At 37.9% G+C, this 19,178-nt stretch overlaps 1 protein-coding gene across 1 annotated transcript in view; it reads right to left on the reverse strand.

Moving 5' to 3' along the window:
• The window catches only part of MCMDC2 (minichromosome maintenance domain containing 2), a 72,004-nt gene that overhangs the window by 38,831 nt on the left and 13,995 nt on the right, over window positions 1–19,178 (reverse strand). Inside the window, exons 4-8 of the mRNA XM_007949717.2 lie at window positions 14,773–14,968; window positions 13,799–13,921; window positions 13,583–13,687; window positions 7,778–7,903; window positions 3,643–3,880 (exon numbers count right to left, since the gene is read on the reverse strand). Of these exons, the coding sequence (XP_007947908.1) occupies window positions 3,643–3,880; window positions 7,778–7,903; window positions 13,583–13,687; window positions 13,799–13,921; window positions 14,773–14,968 (788 nt within the window). The remainder of the gene's footprint in view (window positions 1–3,642; window positions 3,881–7,777; window positions 7,904–13,582; window positions 13,688–13,798; window positions 13,922–14,772; window positions 14,969–19,178) is intronic.

Genomic DNA, 19,178 nt, shown 5'->3' on the forward strand with positions numbered 1-19,178 from the left:
TTGTTGTTGTTGTTGTTATGTGCCGTCGAGTCGGCCCCGACTCATAGCGACCCCTCCTTGGGTTTCCGAGGCAGTATCACTACGGAAGTAAGATTGCCCAACCTTCCTTCCGAGGAGTGGCTGGTGGGTTTGAACCGCCAGCCGTTTGGTTAGCAGGCAAGTGTCTTAGCCACTATGCTAGGGGCCCTAATTTATGGCATAAATAGACAGTCAAACATAACACAAACTGCACAAACAGCAGAAGATAAACTAGATGAATGAGAACTTTTAAAAATGAAATTTTCATATGCTTCAAGAACTTCTCCAAAAGAGTAAAAAGAGAACCCACTTATAGGGAAAAATATTTGGCAATGATATATCTGACAAGGGACTTATCTCTAAAATTTATAGGAACTTTCAACGTTTCAACAACAAAAAGACAAACAATTCAATTAAAAAATGGGCAGAAGACATGAATAAACACTTCACCAAAGAAGATATTCAGGCAGCCCACAAACACATGAAGAAATGTTCACGATCATTAGCCATTAACCCACTCATTGCCATAGAGTCAGATCCAATTCATAGTGACCCTTCCTTGGGTTTCTGAGGCAGTATCACTTTGGAAGTAGACTGCCTTCCTTCCAAGGAGTGGCTGGTGGGTTTGAACCATAAGCCTTCTGGTTAGCAGTCAAATGCCTTAGGCACTATAGAGAGATGCAAATCAAAACAACAGTGAGATACCTTCTTGCCCCAGCACTAATAACAAAGTTTAACAAGATAGAAAATAATGAATACTGGTGAGGATGTGGAGAGATTGAGACTCTCATACACTGCTGGTAGGACTGTCAAATGATACAACCACTGTGGAAAGCAGCATGGTGAGTCCTTAAAAAGTTGGAATTAGAAATAACATTTGATCCAGTAATCCCATTATTAGGTATATATCTTAAAGAAGTGAGAGCCAGGACAAGAAAAGATATATGCACACCATGTTCGTCACAGCACTGTTTACAAAAGCCAAAAGATGGAAACAACCTAGGTACCCATCGACAGAAGAATGGAAAGGAAAATACATATACATAATGAAATATGATACAACACTAAAGAATAAATGTAGAATCAGCAAAACACCATATAATGTGGATGAACTTGGAGGACATTATGCTGAGTGAAATAAGTCAATCATGGAAGGACAAATACTGTATTAGTTCCTTATTGTAAAAAGTCAAGGAAATATTTACATATGGAAGGAAACGTTCTTTGTTGATTATCAGGAGTGAGAGGGGAGGGGTGGGGAGGGAACACTGCAAAAATATAAATAAATATATAAAATAGAATATTAAGTTTAGATCTGCAAAAAATAAATAAAGTCCCAGATTCTATCCATCAGATGGCAAGATTTAAAAGCTTGGTATTGGGGCTGTGAGGAAACAAATCCTCTGATGCTGCCTTAGTGGAAGAATAAATTCATACACTATGTAGCAGTTAGCACCATATTACATCGTGAGTGACAATTTAGTTTTAGCAAAACATCATCTGCCCAAATAAGTTAATGTTCATTTGAATTTTTTAATTTAAAATCCATTCTATAATTTTATTTTAGTTTTAGAATTGCATACAAGATATTAATATTTGGAACTTATTCTTAGTTGGGAGTCCTAACGTGGTGCAAAGTGTTAACACGTTCAGCTGGAACCCAAAGATTATAAATTCAAGTCAACCTAGAGGTGCTTTGGGATAAAGATCTGGCAATCCACTTCCGCAAAATCAGCCATTGAAAACTCTATGATTTGAAGACAAACTGGATGACTGTGACCTCCCAAAAATTAAACATGTATGTGCATTAAAAGACTTCACCAAAGGAATAAAAAGAAACTCTACAAACTGGGAAAAAATTGGCAACAACACATTGGACAATGTATTACAGTCATGAATAGCTATAGTTTTTTACAGGATATTTCTACATATGTATTTACATATGCTGCAAATATATCCATGAATATAGTAGAGAATGAGGGGGGTGGTCAGAGTTATGAAAACTTCTTAGCCATAACCAAACACTTTGAGGGAATGAGTTGCTGTGCATGAGGGCTCAGGACTATAGTTTCGGGGAACATTAAGATCAACTGGCACAACACAGTCCACGTAGAAAATGTTCTAAAACCTACTTTGGTGAATAACCACTGGGGTCTTAAAAGCTTGTGAGTGGCAATCTAAGGTCTCTTCCTGTCCAGAGCAAATAAGAGTGACAAAAATCAAAGACACAAAGAAACAATTAATCTAAAGGACTAATGGACCCCATGAACCCCAGCCCCTATACCCTGTGATCAGAAGAACTAGATGGTGCCTGGCTACCGCTGCTGACTGCTCTGAAAGGGATCACAATAGGAAGTCCCAGATAGAGTGGGAGAAAAATGTGGAACGAAACTCAAAATCATAAAAGAGACCAGATTTACTAGTCTGATAGAGACTGGTGAAACCTCCAAGATTATGGGCCTTAGTCATCCTTCAAGCTGGGAACTAAACTCACCCCTGCAGTTCAACTTTCAGTCAAACAATAGACAGGCCTACAAGATGAACAATGATACCAGTGAGGCATACTCCTTAGAACAGTCAACCATACAAGATCAAAAGGGCGGCACTGGCCCAGGGATAAAGTTCAGCAGGCAGGAAGAGACAGGCAAGAAGGAGGAATAGAAAAGGTAAGCACAGGGAAACAGTGGAAAGAGAGCTGCTATGTTGTGGGGATTGCAATCAATGTCACAAAACAAAATGTGTATGAATTGCTGAATTGAAAACTAATTTTCCCTGTAAATTTCCATCTAAATCACAATAAAAAGCTTTTTTTTTTCTTTTAAACCCTATGGAACACAGTTCTACTCTGACACACAGAGGATTGCCATGAATTGGAGTTGGCAACTAAATTCCTAGATTTGTGCACACTTATGTAGCTTTTTTGAATAGATATTTGCTAGTGGGGAACCCCAACATGCTGAGTAGAGCCTCATTCCAAGCTTAGAGTGATATTCCTTTGAAATAGTAATTTTGAAATTTTTGATAGAGGGTTATTTGGATACAGGTGAATCAATATTTGAATGGAATCTTTCACATTAATAAGAAAATGACTTGTTGACAATCAAAAAAAAAAAAAAAAACTCACTGCCACTGAGTTGATTCAGACTCATAGTCACCCCCTTTGGGTTTCCGAGGCAATTAAATCTTTACGGAGGTAGATTGCCCAGTCTTCCCTCCTCAGAGTGGCTGGTGGGTTTGAACCACCAACCTCTGGTTAGCAGTCAGATGCCTTAGGCACAACGCCACCAGACAATTAGAAAGTAGATTATTTAAAAATCTGGGTACAAAAGCAGAACATTGAGCTAGAGAATGGGGGATAAAAGCCTAGGAAAGATAAATGTAAAGGTCTGAGAAGGGAAATAGACTAAAATGATGAATGATTAGACTTAAAATATTGAAAACAAATATCTTATTGCTCAATTCATGTTTGATAAGTGTTGACTTCATTGATAAAAATTGATTTTAATAATCATACTTCTCAGACATATTCTAAATATTCATCTTACAATAATGCTCATGGAAAAGAATTATATAAATCTTTATAAAAACCATTTATAATTTTAAAGATTTATGTCTCATTTTTACCTGTCTACAAGTAGAGTATCATTTGTTATAATTAAAATATCTAGGCAATCTTCCAGTTCCTTGTTACGATCACTTGTCTGTACTAGACTCATCAACAAGCAGAGCTTGAGTAAATTATAAGTTCCAGGAGGAACAATTTGTGATGCAAAGATATTGGCAAGTATTGCTGTAAACTTCCAGCATGAGGTAGAAGTTAAGGAGAGAAGACATCTGAAGTTGTCACTAATTCCTGAAGGAACTGAAAATGAATAATAACACAAATATTAGAAAGGATTTTAAAACAGTAAGATATTCTTTATTCCACTTATCTCATATATGATCAAGTTATAGTTCCTTTAATGATGCCATATTTTAATTCTTATAATGATATTAAGTTATGACTGGAAGTCACTCTGTCCTATCATTTCTATGCCAGGAAATGTAATCAAAGGAAGCAGTCACCCAGTGTGTCCACATAGATAGGCTCTGTGTGGTTGCAAACATATCTTAATTCTTCTCCGTCTAAAACATGTAAGCAAAGGCAGGAGCCAGTGATGGTTCTAGTAGAATTCTTGCCTTTCATGTGGGAGATCCCATTGGATTCCCAGCCAATTCACCTCATGTACAGCCACTACCCCTTTGTCAGTGGAGGAATGAGTGTCGCCATGGTGCTGAACAGGTTTCAGCAGAGATTCCACACTAAGGCAGTCCAATCACTAGCTGATCATGGGGATCATTCTAGACAGCATTTTATTCCGTGGTGCATGGAGTCACCAAGAGTTGGGGCCAACTTCATGGCAGCTAACAACAACAAAGCAAAACCAGATAATACAGCTCTCATATTGCTGTTTGCTCCTATAGGTCTGTGTTTGAGTAATATCACTTTTAGTGAGTGCTAAAAAGCAAAACGGTAAATATTTGCTATTCCAAGAGAAGATTTTGAAAGTAAGGAGCCCCAGTGGCACAGTGGTTAAGCACTTAGCTGCTAACAGAAAGGTCAGTGGTTCAAACCCACCAGTGGCTCCTCTGGTGAAAAGACCTTCTCTCATAAAGAATCTAGGAAACCCTATGAGGCAGTTCTACTCTGCTTTATAAGATTGCTATGAGTCAAAATCAATACAATGGCACACAACAACAACATTTTGAAAGCAAGGAGCCCTGATAGCACAATGGTTAAGTGCTCAGCTGCAAACAAAAGGGCTGGTGGTTCAAACTCACCCAGCAGATCCATGGGAAAATGATCTGTTGATCTGCACCTGTAAAGACTACAGCCTAGAAAACCCTGTGAGACAGCTGTCCTCTATCACAAGAGGTCACTATGAGTTGAAAATTCACTCAACAGCACTCAGCAAAACATTTTTAAAGTGGAGTCCCTGGATGGTGCGAACAGTTAACTCTTTCAGCTGCTAACCAAAAGGTTGGAGGTTTGTGTCCACCCAGAGCCATCTTGGAAGAAAGGCCTGGTGATTCTGAAAAATCAGCTGTTGAAAAGCCTATGGAGCTTTTCTTCTCTGATACACATGGGATCACCATGAGTTGGAGTTGACTTCCCTGGTGGTGGTGGTGGTGGTGGGTTTTGAAAATACGTACCGTAACATTCTAGATCATCTCCATCCTCTCACCAGTGCCTGAAAGGAATGAGTGATTTATCCTATTGGTCAGTCTGGGAGGGAAAACTGTGCATGCACAGCCCAGTCTTTTCTGTTTCTTCTTGGTAGTGGGTCTGTCTTCAAAAGCAATGATTTCTTCTGTTCATCCAGGCGCACATGGGAGGCCTACTTTAGTTCAGCTTTTGCTACATTGTTGTTGTTGTTGTTGTTATGCGCCGTCGAGTCGGCCCCGACTCATAGCGACCCCTCCTTGGGTTTCCGAGGCAGTATCACTACGGAAGTAGGATTGCCCAACCTTCCTTCCGAGGAGTGGCTGGTGGGTTTGAACCGCCAGCCTTCTGGTTAGCAGTCAAGTGCTTTAGCCACTATGCTACCATTTGCTACATTAAGTGGTTGTTATTGTTGTTGTTAGTTGCCATTGAGTCAATTCTAACTCATGAGAACCCCATGTATTACACAGGGGAATTGCTCCATAGGGTTTTATTGGTTGCAATCTTAACAAAAGTGGATTGACAGTCTTTTTCTCCTATGAACCACCAACCTTTAAGTTAGTAGTTGAGTACAAATTGTTTGTACTATCTACCAAAACCCAAACCCAGCCCACTGCAATTTGAGTCAATTCCAACTCACAGAGACCCTCTAGGACAAAGTAGAACTGCTCCGTAGGGTTTACAAAGCTATAAATCTTTACAGAAGCAGACTGACTCTTTCTCCCTCAGGTGGCTAGTGGATTAGAATTACCGACCTTTTGTTTAGCAGCCCAATACTATCTAGGGACCTTTAAACCTGTCTAATTCTGGGGTCTAGCATAAGAAAGCACCTTTTCCCATATTGTACAGTATCAAACAATATATATATATATGGGTGGTTTGTGTCCACCCAGAGGTGTCTTGGAAGAAAGATATATATATCGTTGTTAATTGCTATTGAGTTGATGCTGACCCATGGCAAATCCATGTGTGCTCCATAGGCTGTGACTTTTTTGGAAGCAGCTCTCCAGGCCTGTCTTCTGAGACATCTTCTGAGATGCTTCTATGTGGGTGCAAATAACTATACGTGTCTGTGTGTCATGTTCTGCTATCAAATCAACACTTCTTGAAAGATTTCACAGCAGAAAACATTAAAGAAGTCACTAAAGCAAGGAGCCCTGATAGGCACTGTCTATTGTCCACCAGTGGTTTCTTTCTTCAACATTTTTGTTCTTTTAAGAGGTTTTTCTCTTCAAGATAAGCAGAGGTATCTAGAATTTAGGAGCTCTAGTGATGCAGTGAGAGCTCTGGTAGCATAGTGGCTAAGGCACTTGACTGCTAACCAGAAGGCTGGCGGTTCAAACCCACCAGCCACTCCTCGGAAGGAAGATGGGGCAATCTACTTCCATAGTGATACTGCCTCGGAAACTCAAGGAGGGGTCGCTATGAGTCAGGTCCGACTCCACGGCACACAACAACAACAACAGTGATGCAGTAGTTAAGCACTCAGCTGCCAACCTCAAGATCAGCAGTTTAAACCTACTAGCTGATCCATGGGAGAGACTGCTGTCCTAAAAGGGTGCTATGAGTCAGAATCAACTCAATGGCAAGGGGTTTTTGGTTTTGGTAGCTAGACTCCACTTTTAATTAAATTCAATTTGGACCTCTATTACTGCAAATGATTATCTGTTGATTCCAAAAAATCCAACTGTGTTTAAGATTTAATTGGCCATCCTACATTTAGACACTCTGAGCCAAGTTAAAAGAGCATGTCTGTTCTCCACTTAATTTGTTCACTTAATGCCTAATCATGCTGTTAAAGGATATTATCATTAATAAAGATGATATTTTGGCTTTCATCTACCTTATTCTTTTGTCTTATTTCTTGAATGGTTGAGAATTCAGATGGGAAAAGGATGCTATTTTACTGAGTTTTCTCTCTCAGACTCCAACAGTTACTTAGCATTCATTGTCTTAGTTAGAGAATAAAGGTTGGTAGTGTAGAAAAACCCTTTGACTAATCTTTAACTCTTGGCATCCTGAAATATGTCTCATTTCTAATTATAAAGAATCAAATTAAAGATTAATTCAAAGAAGGTGATCATGCCTGCTAGGAAGTTTCTTCAAAATTATCCTGTTTTATTTTCTTCATGGCATTTATCATTATCTAAAATTGTCTTATTGATTAATTTACGTTTCATAACTGCCTATCACAGAATTTAAGTCCCACAAGAGCAAGAACCTTAACTTGCCTGTTCATAACTGCACCTCTAGTGCTTAGAAGAATGTTGAGAACATGTTGTTGTTGTTGTTATATGCCGTTGAGTCAGACCTGACTCATAGAGACTCCTCCTTGGGTTTCTGAGGCGGTATCACTATGAAGTAGATTGCCCAACCTTCCTTCTGAGGAGTGGCTGGTGGGTTTGAACTGCTAGCCTTCTGGTTAGCAGTCAAGTGCCTTAGGCACTACGCTACCAGAGCTCCTGTTGAGCACATAGGCAGCCAGCACATAGGCAGCCAATAATTATTTGCTGAACATGTAGACTGAAAAATTTAGGACACCAGCATTTTCCTTACCTTTTGGATTGCAAAAAATGATGCTATTTGCCTCTATACAGACAGCAGTTTGTGAGGTTTTGACACAGGTTGGAATTCCAATAATTTTATACTCATTTCCTACATTCATTGTATTCACTGATTCATCTAAAATTATTAAACACAGAAGAAAGTATCTATTCACTAAATGAAGCTTGTACATGATCATATGGTTCAGAGATCCAGAGCCAGTAACAATTCAGTAGCTGAGTTAATAGTAAACTATTTAATTTTGTTTGTTATAATATCCATATAGAATGTCACCAAACCAAAAACCAAACTCACTGCCATTGAGTTGGATTAGACTCACAGTGACCCTTCCTTGGGTTTCCGAGGCAGTATTACTACAGAAGTAGATCGCCCAATCTTTCTTCTGAGGAGTGGCTGGTAGGTTTGAACCGCCAGCCTTCTGGTTAGCAGTCAAATGTCTTAGACACTACGTCACCAGAGTGTCACAGTAACATATATTGAGACAATTTTATTGCTGATAAATTTTGATACTTATGTGCAATGATGAATTAACTTCCATAAGCAGGTAATATAGCAACTACATACTCTCTTATAATACAGTCAAAAGGAAAAAAAAAAAACCTCATTGTGTATAATATGAAATATCTTTGCATCAAAGGGCAAGGAATGTCAATTAAAACAACTTTGCTGTTAATAATTCCATTTGGGAAGAAAATAATTTTTAAAAGTACCACTTATTGTCTACAGGGAGCTCTGGTGGTATAGTGTTTAAAGCATTTGACTGCTAACCAGAAGGCTGGTGGTTCAAACACACCAGCCACTTCTTGGAAGGAAGATTGGGCAATCTACTTCCATAGTGATACCACTTCAGAAACTCAAGGAGGGGTCGCTATGAGTCGGATACAACTTGACAGCAGTGAGGTTTTTTTTTATTGTCTACAAGGCAAGCAAGATAGTCTAACTGTAAACTGCATAATGGATAACATTATCTCCAATTTATATATGAAGAAACTGAGGCACTGAGAGGTTAAATGACTTATAAAAGGCTAATAATTAGTAGGTTGTAGAATCTAAACTCACATCTAGATCTGCCTTCTCCAAAGTCAAGGTCTTACACTATCCTCTGTCCCTCTCTTACATATCTGGACTGGGACAAACGTTTTGCACAAGTTCAAAATTTATTGAAAAAAAAAATCAAACACTAAAAATACTAATCCTCCAACAGTTAGAAATTGAGTGATTACAAAGTTGTGAAAGAAAGATTTACAAAGAGGAGCAAGGATTAACTTTCCTCTGTGAAGAAGATCAAAGAGTGTCTCTATTTCTTTCTTTTTTTTCCTCCTCTTTTTCTTGTTTTGTCCCTTTTTTTTTTTTTTTTCCACTTTTGTCCTGAGAGAGCATATTGGTGTACTATGTGAACTTAAAAGGGAAGATGTAGGCTCAACAGTTAGGAAAGCAAAAATGAAACCAACCAAACAAAAAGCCCAACTAAAGGATACACAATGAAATACTAGAGAAAATAAAAACAGACTATCAACTCTATAAATGAATATTTTGCACCTGTTTCATGGAATCTTACAGTTTAGTGGATGTGTCCTGAGGTGAAGGAAAGGTCAAGAGAAAGGCTGGGAAGTCTGGGTATCTCTTCCCATGTTGACTCAAAAAGGGCCTGTTTTATTAATTTAATTTTTTCTACTTCTTTGGTTTCTATGCAAAGGTTTACTTGAAGAAAGGGCCTTCTACTAAAATATAATTTGAATAGCCACTCATATCTTTATATTGCAATATATGGTTTAAATACGTTATATCATAAAGGAAGTAGTTAAAAACACAGAATTTGTGGCTAGATTACCTGGGTTTAAATCCTGACTTTTTACCTACCAGCTATGTGACTATGGGTGAGTTACTTAACTCTCTGTGCCTCAGTTTCCTTCCTGTAAGATGAGATAACAATAGAGCCTACCATACAGGGTTGCTACGAGTAAATGAATTAATACATACATAAGTACATTTGTTATTGTTGTTAGGTGCCATCGAGCTGACTGACTCATAGCGACCCTATGGACAACACCACTGCCTGGTGGTGATATACCATCCTCACAATCCCTTGCTATACCTGAGCAGCTACCCATCGTGTTGAGGGTCTTACTCTCTTTTTTTTGCTGACCCTCCACTTTACTAAATATGCTATCGTTCTCCAGGGAATGGTCCCTTCTGACAACAGGACCAAAGTAGGTGAGATGAAATCTGGCCATTTGTGCTTCCAAGGATCATTCTGGCTGTACTTCCTCTAAGACAGATTTGTTCATTCTTCTGGCAGTTCATGGTACTTTCAGTATTCTTCACCAATACCACAACTCAAAAACATCAACACTTCTTCGGTCTTCCTTATTCATTATCTAGCATTCAGATGCATATGAAGCTATTGAAAATACTATGGCTTGGTTTAGGCACACCTTAGTCTTCAAAGAAGCATATTTGCTCTTCAGCACTTTAAAGATGTCTTTTGCAGAGGATTTGCCCAGTGCAATACATTGTCTGATTTCTTGACTGCTGCTTCCATTAGTGTTGATTGTGGAACCAAGGAATATGAAATCTTTGACAATTTCAATCTTTTCTGCATTTATCGTGATGCTGCTTATTGGTCCAGTTGTGAGGATGTCTAGTTTTCTTTAGGTTGAGGTGTAATCCATGCTGAAGGCTGTAGTCTTTAATCTTCATGAGTAAGTGCTTCAAGTCATCTTCAGTTTCAGCAAGCAAGGTTGTGTCATCTGCATATCGCAGATTGTTAATAAATCTTCCTTCAATCCTGATGCTCTGTTCTTCTTCATATAGTCCAACTTCTCAGATAATTTGCTCAGCACACAGATTGAATAAATATGGTGAAAGGATGCAACTCTGACACACTCCCTTCTTGATTTCAAACCATGCAATATTCCCTTGTTCTGTTAGAATGACAGCCTCCTGGTCTATGTACAGGTTTCTCATAAGTACAATGAAGTGTTCTGGAATTCCCATTCTTCTCAATATTATCCATAATTTGTTATGATCCACAAAGCTGAATGCCTTTGCATAGTCAATAAAACACAGGTAAGCATCTTTCTGATATGCCTTCCTTTCAGCCAAGATCCATCTGACATCAGCAATGATATCCCTCATTCCACATCACATCCTTTTCTGAATCCAACTTGCATTTCTGGAAGCTCCCAGTTGATATATTGCTACAACCATTTTTTAATTATCTTCAGCAAAATTTTACTTGCGTATGATATTAATGATATTGTTCAATAATTTCCACATTCTGTGGAATCACCTTTCTTTGGAATGGGTACAAATATGGATCTCTTCCAGTCAGTTGGCCAAATAGCTGTCTTCCAAATTTCCTGGCATAGAGAAGTAAGTGCCTGCAGTGCAGCATTGGTTTGTTGAAATATCTCAATGGGTATTCCTTCAGTTCCTGGAGGCTTGTTTTTTACCAATTCCTTCAGTGTAGCTTTGACTTCTTCCTTCAGTACCAGTACAGTTGATTATATACCACCTGCTGAAATAGTTGAACATCGACCAATTCTTTTTTGTACAGTGATTCCATCTTTTTTTGATGTTTCCTTCATCATTCAATATTTTACTCATAGAATACATCAATATTGCAACTAGAGGTTTAAAATTTTTCTTCAGTTCTTTTAGCTTGAAAAATGCCCAACATTTTATTCCCTTTTGGTTTTCTAACTCCAAATCTTTTGCACATTTCATTATAATACTTCACTTTGTCTTCTTGAGCCGCCCTTTGAAATCTTCTGTTCAGCTTTTTTATCTTGTCATTTCTTCCATTTGCTTTAGCTACTCTCTGTTTAAGAGCAAGTTTCAGAGTTTCTCCTGGCATCCATGTTTGTCTTTTCTTCCTTTTCTGTCTTTTTAATGACATTTTGCTTTCTTCATGGATCATGCTCTTGATGTCATCCCACAATTTATCTGGTTTTTGGTCATTGGTGTTTAATGCATAAATCTATTCTTCAGATGGTCTCTAAATTCAGGTTGGAAATGATCAAGGTCATATTTTGGCTCTTGTGGACTTGTTTTAATCATCTTCAGCTTCAACCTGAACTTGCATATGAACAATTGATGGTCTGTTCCTCAGTCAGCTCTTGGCCTTGTTCTGGCTGAAGATATTGAGCTTCTCCATCACATCTTTCTACATATGTAGTTGATCTGATTCCTGTGTATTCCATCTGGTGAGGTCCACATGTATTGCCACCATTTATGTTGTCAAAAAAAGGTATTTGCAATGAATAAGTCATTGGTCTTGCAAAATTCTATCATGTGATCTCTGGCATCATTCATATCATCAAGGCCATATTTTCCAACAGTCAGTGATTCTTATTTGTTTCCAACTTATGCATTCCAATCACCAGGAATAAATGAATACATTTTGATTGTATGTTTGATCAATTTCAGACTACAGAGGTTGGTAAAAATCTTCAATTTCCTTGTCTTTGTTTTTGGTTTGAATAACAGTAGTATTAAGTGGTCTTCCTTGTAGGTGTATGGATATTATCCTTTCACTGACAGCATTGTATTTCGTGATAGATCTTGGAACATTCTTTGTGACAGTCAATGCCATGTCATTCAGTACTTGCTATATATAAAATTTATTTCTTATTATCTAAGCTTACCTGGGAGCTCTGGGGGTGTAGTGCCTAAGGCATTTCACTGCTAACTAGAAGGCTGGTGGTTCCAACCCACCAGCCACTCCTAGGAAGGAAGATTGGGCAATCTAATTCTGTAGAGATTGGGCAATCTACTTAGAAATCCAAGGAGGGGTCACTATGAGTCAAATCTACTCAACAGCAGTGCTAAGCTTACCAGTCTGCCTCAACTTTGGCAAACCATGAGGATAGAGTTCTTACTTGAATCTTTGCTTTCCTAACTCTTGAGTTTCCTCTATGTGATTTACATGCAAGATCTGCAGTTAAATTTCTGCAGTTTTAGCCAAAAGAAGGAAGCTAAATCCCATCTTCTTTTTTCACAGTTCTGGTTTCTCAATGAAGACTCCCCTCTTCCCTGAATGAGTAGTCCTGATAATGATTTCCTCCTGCATGTCAGACCCTGTCTAGTACTGTAGCCATGCAGATCTTGATAACTAACATTGGTCACTGTTTATTCTTTTAACAAATATTTTTGAGTTTTTACTGTGCAGTAAAAAAAAAAAAAAAATTAAATTCCTTCCCTCCTGAAGCTTATGTTCTAACACAAAACCACCATACCTAGTCCATTGCCTTTGAGTCAATTCTAACTTGTAGCAACCATATAAGACAGAATATAACTGTCCCATAGAGTTTTTAAGTCAGAATTTGATGACAGTGGACAGTGGCAATCTTCATAGGAGCAGACTATCTTTCTCCCATGGAGTGGCTAGGAGGTTAAAACTGCTGACTTTTCAGTTAGTAGGCAAACATTTTAACCACTGTGCAACCAGGGCTCCTTATAAAACCCCCAACACTTATATAAAACACATACACATAGAATAATGGGAGATTATTTCCTTAAAATGACTGTGACCTCAGGATTTATCAAAGTGCTTGAGACACAGCAGATACTGGCATCTATTTATTTATATTGGTACTGATACCTTTTTAAGTAAATGTGTGAATGAATGGACAAATGATTGACACATTAGCTAAATATGATTTTGAATATATTTTTTAAGAATAAAAACACTTTGAGTCTTAAAAACCAGGTTCTAGGATATCATTCTATATAAGTATAAACAAGTCAATTAAATATGTTATAGCACTTTGAGTTCAAACACAACTTACTCACCTCTCAGGAGAACTGTAAGAGATTGAAATCTAAATGGCTGGTTGTTAGAAATGCCTTGAAAAGCATGAAGTGCCTTTGTGTTAATTACTTCAACAATCTGTTTATCTGAAGGCAAAAAATAATTAGTTATTAGAATATATTTAATTTAATTTCCACATTAAGATATCAGACACTATTTTAAAAACTGTAATCACAAAATATTAATGTGCTTTTTACCACCAAGTACTCTAAATTTTCTATCTTCTTGAAGTGAAGAAGCACACAGATCACACAAGAAGTCATTTCTTACTGTCGCAGATTCCGTAGCACCAGGCACATGCACTCTTATATACTGAAATCCTGAAAGAAAACAGACGTAAGCCACATTTGATTTAGCCATCCATTTTTAATCCTTTAAAATTAATTTAATTCAAAGTATAATTAGCTCAACTTTGCATGTGACTTCAGCGCAGTTCCATTAACGTGTACTGCATGCCTCATTCTTGCCAAGCATTGTGCTAGGGCACTGGTAACATGGATGCTTAAACAGATACTTTTAGCATATGGCAATTACAATGACAAAACCAAAAAGAAACCAAACCAGTTGCCACCAAGTAGATTCTCACTCATGGTAATCATGTATCTCAGAGTAAAACTGCCCTCCATAGAGTTTTCATGCCCATGACCTTTCTGAGGTAGATTGCCAGGCCTTTCTTCCGAGGTGCCTCTGGGTGGACTCAAATTGCCAGCCTTTCAGTTAGCAGCCCAGGGCTTAACCATTTGACAGGACTATTCATTTGCAGAGTGTTGAGACAGACAGAAGAGAAGCATCCAATCCAAACAGAAGTGAAGGACTAGACTAAAGTTAAGGCAAGGGATCAGGAAGAGGACATTACATGGGGAAAGAACAGCTCAATCAAGAACATTCATGAAGCAATGTGTGAGAAGAACAAGTAGCTCAGCATGACTGGAGAATCTGTTAAGTGGAACAAAAAAGAAAACATTTAAAGATTATACAAAGTAAACATATAAACACTAACTCACTGCCATGGAGTCAGATCCGACTCATAGCGACCCATCCTTGGGTTTCTAAGGCACTAGGGTGTGCCAAATTTTATTCTATTCTGTAAACATCTCATAACTATCTGTAAATATGATTTATGGTTAAACAATACATTGTTAATGTTTCGATTTTACATTTTAATATTTACCTTGTGAAAGAGGGCATGCTTCATCTGAACAAAGGAACCTTGCACCTTGTGTATACTTTGTTACAGTTGTCATTGCAATTACAATTCCTTCCATCACATAAAATCTCTGTGATGTATAATCAAGTGGAAACTTACAAAGATCAAAACCATAACTTGGCAGAGGAGGTAAATGTGTTAATTTCAGCATGATATTAATCTAATAAGAAAATAAAAATGGTATTACTAAAAACTGCAGATCCAATTGAACTTACATTATAATATAGTAAATATAAATATATTGTAGAGTAAATCAAGTAAATGATTTGTTAGTGTTGTTAGAAACAGAGTTTTAAGCATAAGAGAAGAGATTCAAGTATTAAAAAAAACCTAAAAACTCTATAAACTTACACTTTTATTAGAAATATCGTTATGGACTCTTTTTTTTAAATACACATTTCCTGGCTATATCCACTTAAAATATTTATAAAATAATGAAAACCCAATAGCAAAAATGCTTGTGATTGTGATTTCTAAATATCATTTACCACCAAAAGGAACCAGAACTCCTTGAGGGAAATGGCTGATTCCATTTCTGAGGTAGAATATATACTGTATGGATCTGGGACATTTTCCTGTTCCAAAAACCAAGGGAGCTATAAAAAAATAAGGAGGGACTTCTTGGTTAGCAATAGACACCTATGCACACGGGAGGGTAGCATATTCTTTTCTTCAACATGGTAGCTCGGCATTAGGAACCATCCCAGACCTCATCTGAGCTGCGTGACTCTTCATTTTTATCCTTTTTGCTATAACAAAAGCTACAATAATCAGACTTCCAAAAAAGTTCCACAATTAATGAAATTCATATCACTGAAAACAAAAAGACTAACTTTCTTGGAATTAGAAATCATTTGACCCAGCCATTCCATTACTAGGTATATATCCTAAAGAAGGGAGATCCAGAACAAAAACAGATATATGCACACCCATGTCCATCGCAGCACTATTTACAATAGCTAAAAGATGGAAACAACCTAGGTGACCATCAACTGAAGAATGGATAACCAAACTATGATAAATACACACAATGGAATACTTTGCAACATTAAAGAATAACGTAGAATCTGCAAAACACCACATAACGTGGATGAACTTGGAGGACATTATGCTGAGTGAAATAAGTCAATCACAGAAGGACAAATATTGTATTAGTCCATTATTGTAAAAAGTCAAGGAAAGGTTTATATATGGAAGGAAATTTTCTTTGTTGGTTACCAGGAGTGGTAAGGGAGTGGAGGGAACACTGTTAGATAGGTAGAGACAGGTATTGATTTGGGTGAAGAGAAGGGCAATGTACCAAATGTGAGTGATCAACATGGTGGCATTGAGGAAGAGGAAGATATAGAAAGGTATATGGGAGGTACAGACAACAAAGATCAACCCTTTCGCACATACAGTACTGTGTTGTCTGTGAAGGCAAACATGGATATATGGGTGGATAGACAGGTGGACAGGCTGAAATATTAGGCATGTCTGTGCAGGGGGGGAGTGTGCCCAAGACCATGCGTAGGGTTGGCAGACAATGTTTCTACAAGTGTATTGGTATGTTCTGTAAGAATTCCCAGGTATATAGTAGAGCTGACAGGGACAAGGTTGTAGTCACTTCTTGGCCACAGTCAGCTACCTATAGGGAGCAAGTAGCTGGACCTGTGGGCTTGAGACCATAGTCATGGGGGACATTAAACTCAATTGGCATAACATACTACCCAAAACATTATTCCACATCCTACTTTGGCAAGCAGCGACTGGGATCTTAAAAGCTTGCAAGTGGCCATCTAGATGCAATGGATAGTCTCTCCTTGTCCAGAGCAAAGAAGAATGAAGAAAACCAAAGATTCATGGAAACAATTAGTCCAAGTGACTGGTACATCATGTGACCCTCAGCCTATACAACTATAAGACCAGAAGAACTAGATGATGCCTGGCTACTATTGTCAACCACTCAGAGGGGGATCTATGTAGGAGATGCTGGATAGAGTAGGAGAACAATGTGGAGCAAAACTTAAAATAAAATAAAAAAAAGGGTCCAGGTTTGCTGGTCTGATAGATCCTGATGGAACCACTGACACTATGGATCCTAGCTGCCCTTTTGGTCTGTAATTGAACCCACTCCTGTGGCTTCCAGCCAAACAAAACACGGGCATATGAGGCGAATATTTACATGAGGTACATGCACTCCTTGGAGAGATCAATCATGGAAGAAAGAAGAGCTGTTAATGCACAGGGAAACAGCTCAGGGGGCAGGAGTGCATGGAGTGAAGGACTCAGGGAAGAGGTAACTATGAGGAGGAACTGGGAGGAGAGCTGTTGGATTGTAGGAAATTGTAGTCAATGTCATGAGACAAAGTATATGTGAGTTGCTGTATGAAAGTGAATTTGTTCTGTAAGCTTTCACCTAAATCACAATAAAAATAAAAAAAAAATAGTAGACCCCCCCCAAAAAAAGACTATAACTTTCATCTTTGGTATTTTCTCTTTTGGATCATTCACTTTGGGGAAAGCCAGCTGCCATGTTGTGAGGCAGTCCTGTGGTGAAGAACTGAGAGAGGCCTCCAGCCAACAGGCAGCAAAGTACTGAGATCTGCCAATTATAATATGAGTAAGCTTAGAGGTAAGTTTTCCCTAGTTCAGTCTTTAGACAAGACTTCAGCCCAAGCCAACAACTTGATTACAATTTCATTAGAGAGCATTAGCCAGAAAAACTCAGCTAAGTCATTCTTAGATTTCTGATGTGTGGAAACTGTGAGATAATAAATATTTGTTGTTTTAAGCCTAAAAAAACCCCAAATTATTATGTCAAGTGGACACAGGAAAAAATTGAAGAGATTCCCAATGACCAAAAATAGGATAACATAAAAGACAAACAATGACTCATTGAAACATACCAGATATACGTATGTTTATGAATTCTAAGTGATATTTTAAAAAAACATTTTTAAAATTGGTCATTGTCAAGGATATCTTCTGTCACCACTCTTACACAATATTGTATTGGAAGTCCCAGCCAGAGCAACAAGGCAAGAAAGGGAAATAATAGGCATCAAAATTGGCAAAGAAGAAGTAAAACTATCTCTATTTGCAGATGATATGATCCTATACATAGAAAATCATAGAGAGTCAATAAGAAAACTACTGGACCTAATAGAAGGCAGGGTACAAGTGGCAGGGTACAAGATCAACATACAAAAATAAGTTGGATTCCTCTATATTAACAGAGTACTCTGAAAAGGAAATCAAGAAAACAAAAACATTTACAACAGCTACCCTAAAGATGAAGTACTTAGGAATAAATCTAACCAGAGGCACAAAAGACCTATACAAAGAAAACTACAAAACACTACTACAAGAAACCGAAACAGACCTACACAAACTGGAGAATAAGCAATGCTCATGGATAGAAAGACCTAACATTGTGAAAATGACAATACTACCCAAAGCAATCTACAGATATAATGCAATTCTAATCCACATTCCATCACCATGCTTTAAACAGATGGAAAAGCTAATTACCAACTTCATATGGAAGGGAAAGTGACCCTAGATAAGCAAAACACTACTGAACTACTAAAGAAGGAGAACAAAGCAGGTGGCCTCATATTCCTTGATCTCAAAACCTACTATATAGCCACACTAGTCAAAATAGCCTGATACTGGCACAATGACAGACAGACACATAGACCAATGGAACAGAATTGAGAACCCAGAGTAATTCAGCTGATCTCTGACAACGGCTCAATGCCCATTAAATGGGGAAGAGAGAGTCTTTAACAAATGATGCTGGCAAAACTGGAATACACTTGCAGAAAAATGACACAAGATCTATATCTCACATTATAACCAAAAACTAACTCAAGATGGATTAAAGACCTAAATGTAAAAGCCCAAACCATAAAGAACATCAAAGAAAAAATAGGGGCAAATTTAGGGGCCCTAATACGTGGCCTAAATACACTATCAAACATATCTAAAAATGCACAAAGAGCAGAAGACAAAATAGATAACTGGGACCACCTAAAAATTAAACATTAATGTACATGAAAATATTTTGTCAAAAGAGTAAAAAGACTGAAAAAAAATTGGCAACAATATGTCTGACAAGGGATTAATCTCTAATATTCATAGAAAATGTCAACACCTCAATAACAACAACAACAAAGACAGCAATCCAATTAAAAAATGGGCAGAGGACATGAACAGACATTTACCAAAGAAGATATTCAGGCAGCCAACAAGCACATGAGGAAATGCTTGTGATCATTAGCCATTGTTGTTGTTGTTGTTGTTGTTTGCCGTCGAGTCGGCCCCGACTCATAGCAACCCCTCCTTGGGTTTCCAAGGCAGTATCACCACAGAAGTAGGATTGCCCA

This window comes from Orycteropus afer, unplaced genomic scaffold (genome assembly GCF_000298275.1).
Source record: "Orycteropus afer afer isolate SDZICR_OR568_19922 unplaced genomic scaffold, OryAfe1.0 scaffold00252, whole genome shotgun sequence".
NCBI lineage: Eukaryota > Metazoa > Chordata > Mammalia > Tubulidentata > Orycteropodidae > Orycteropus > Orycteropus afer.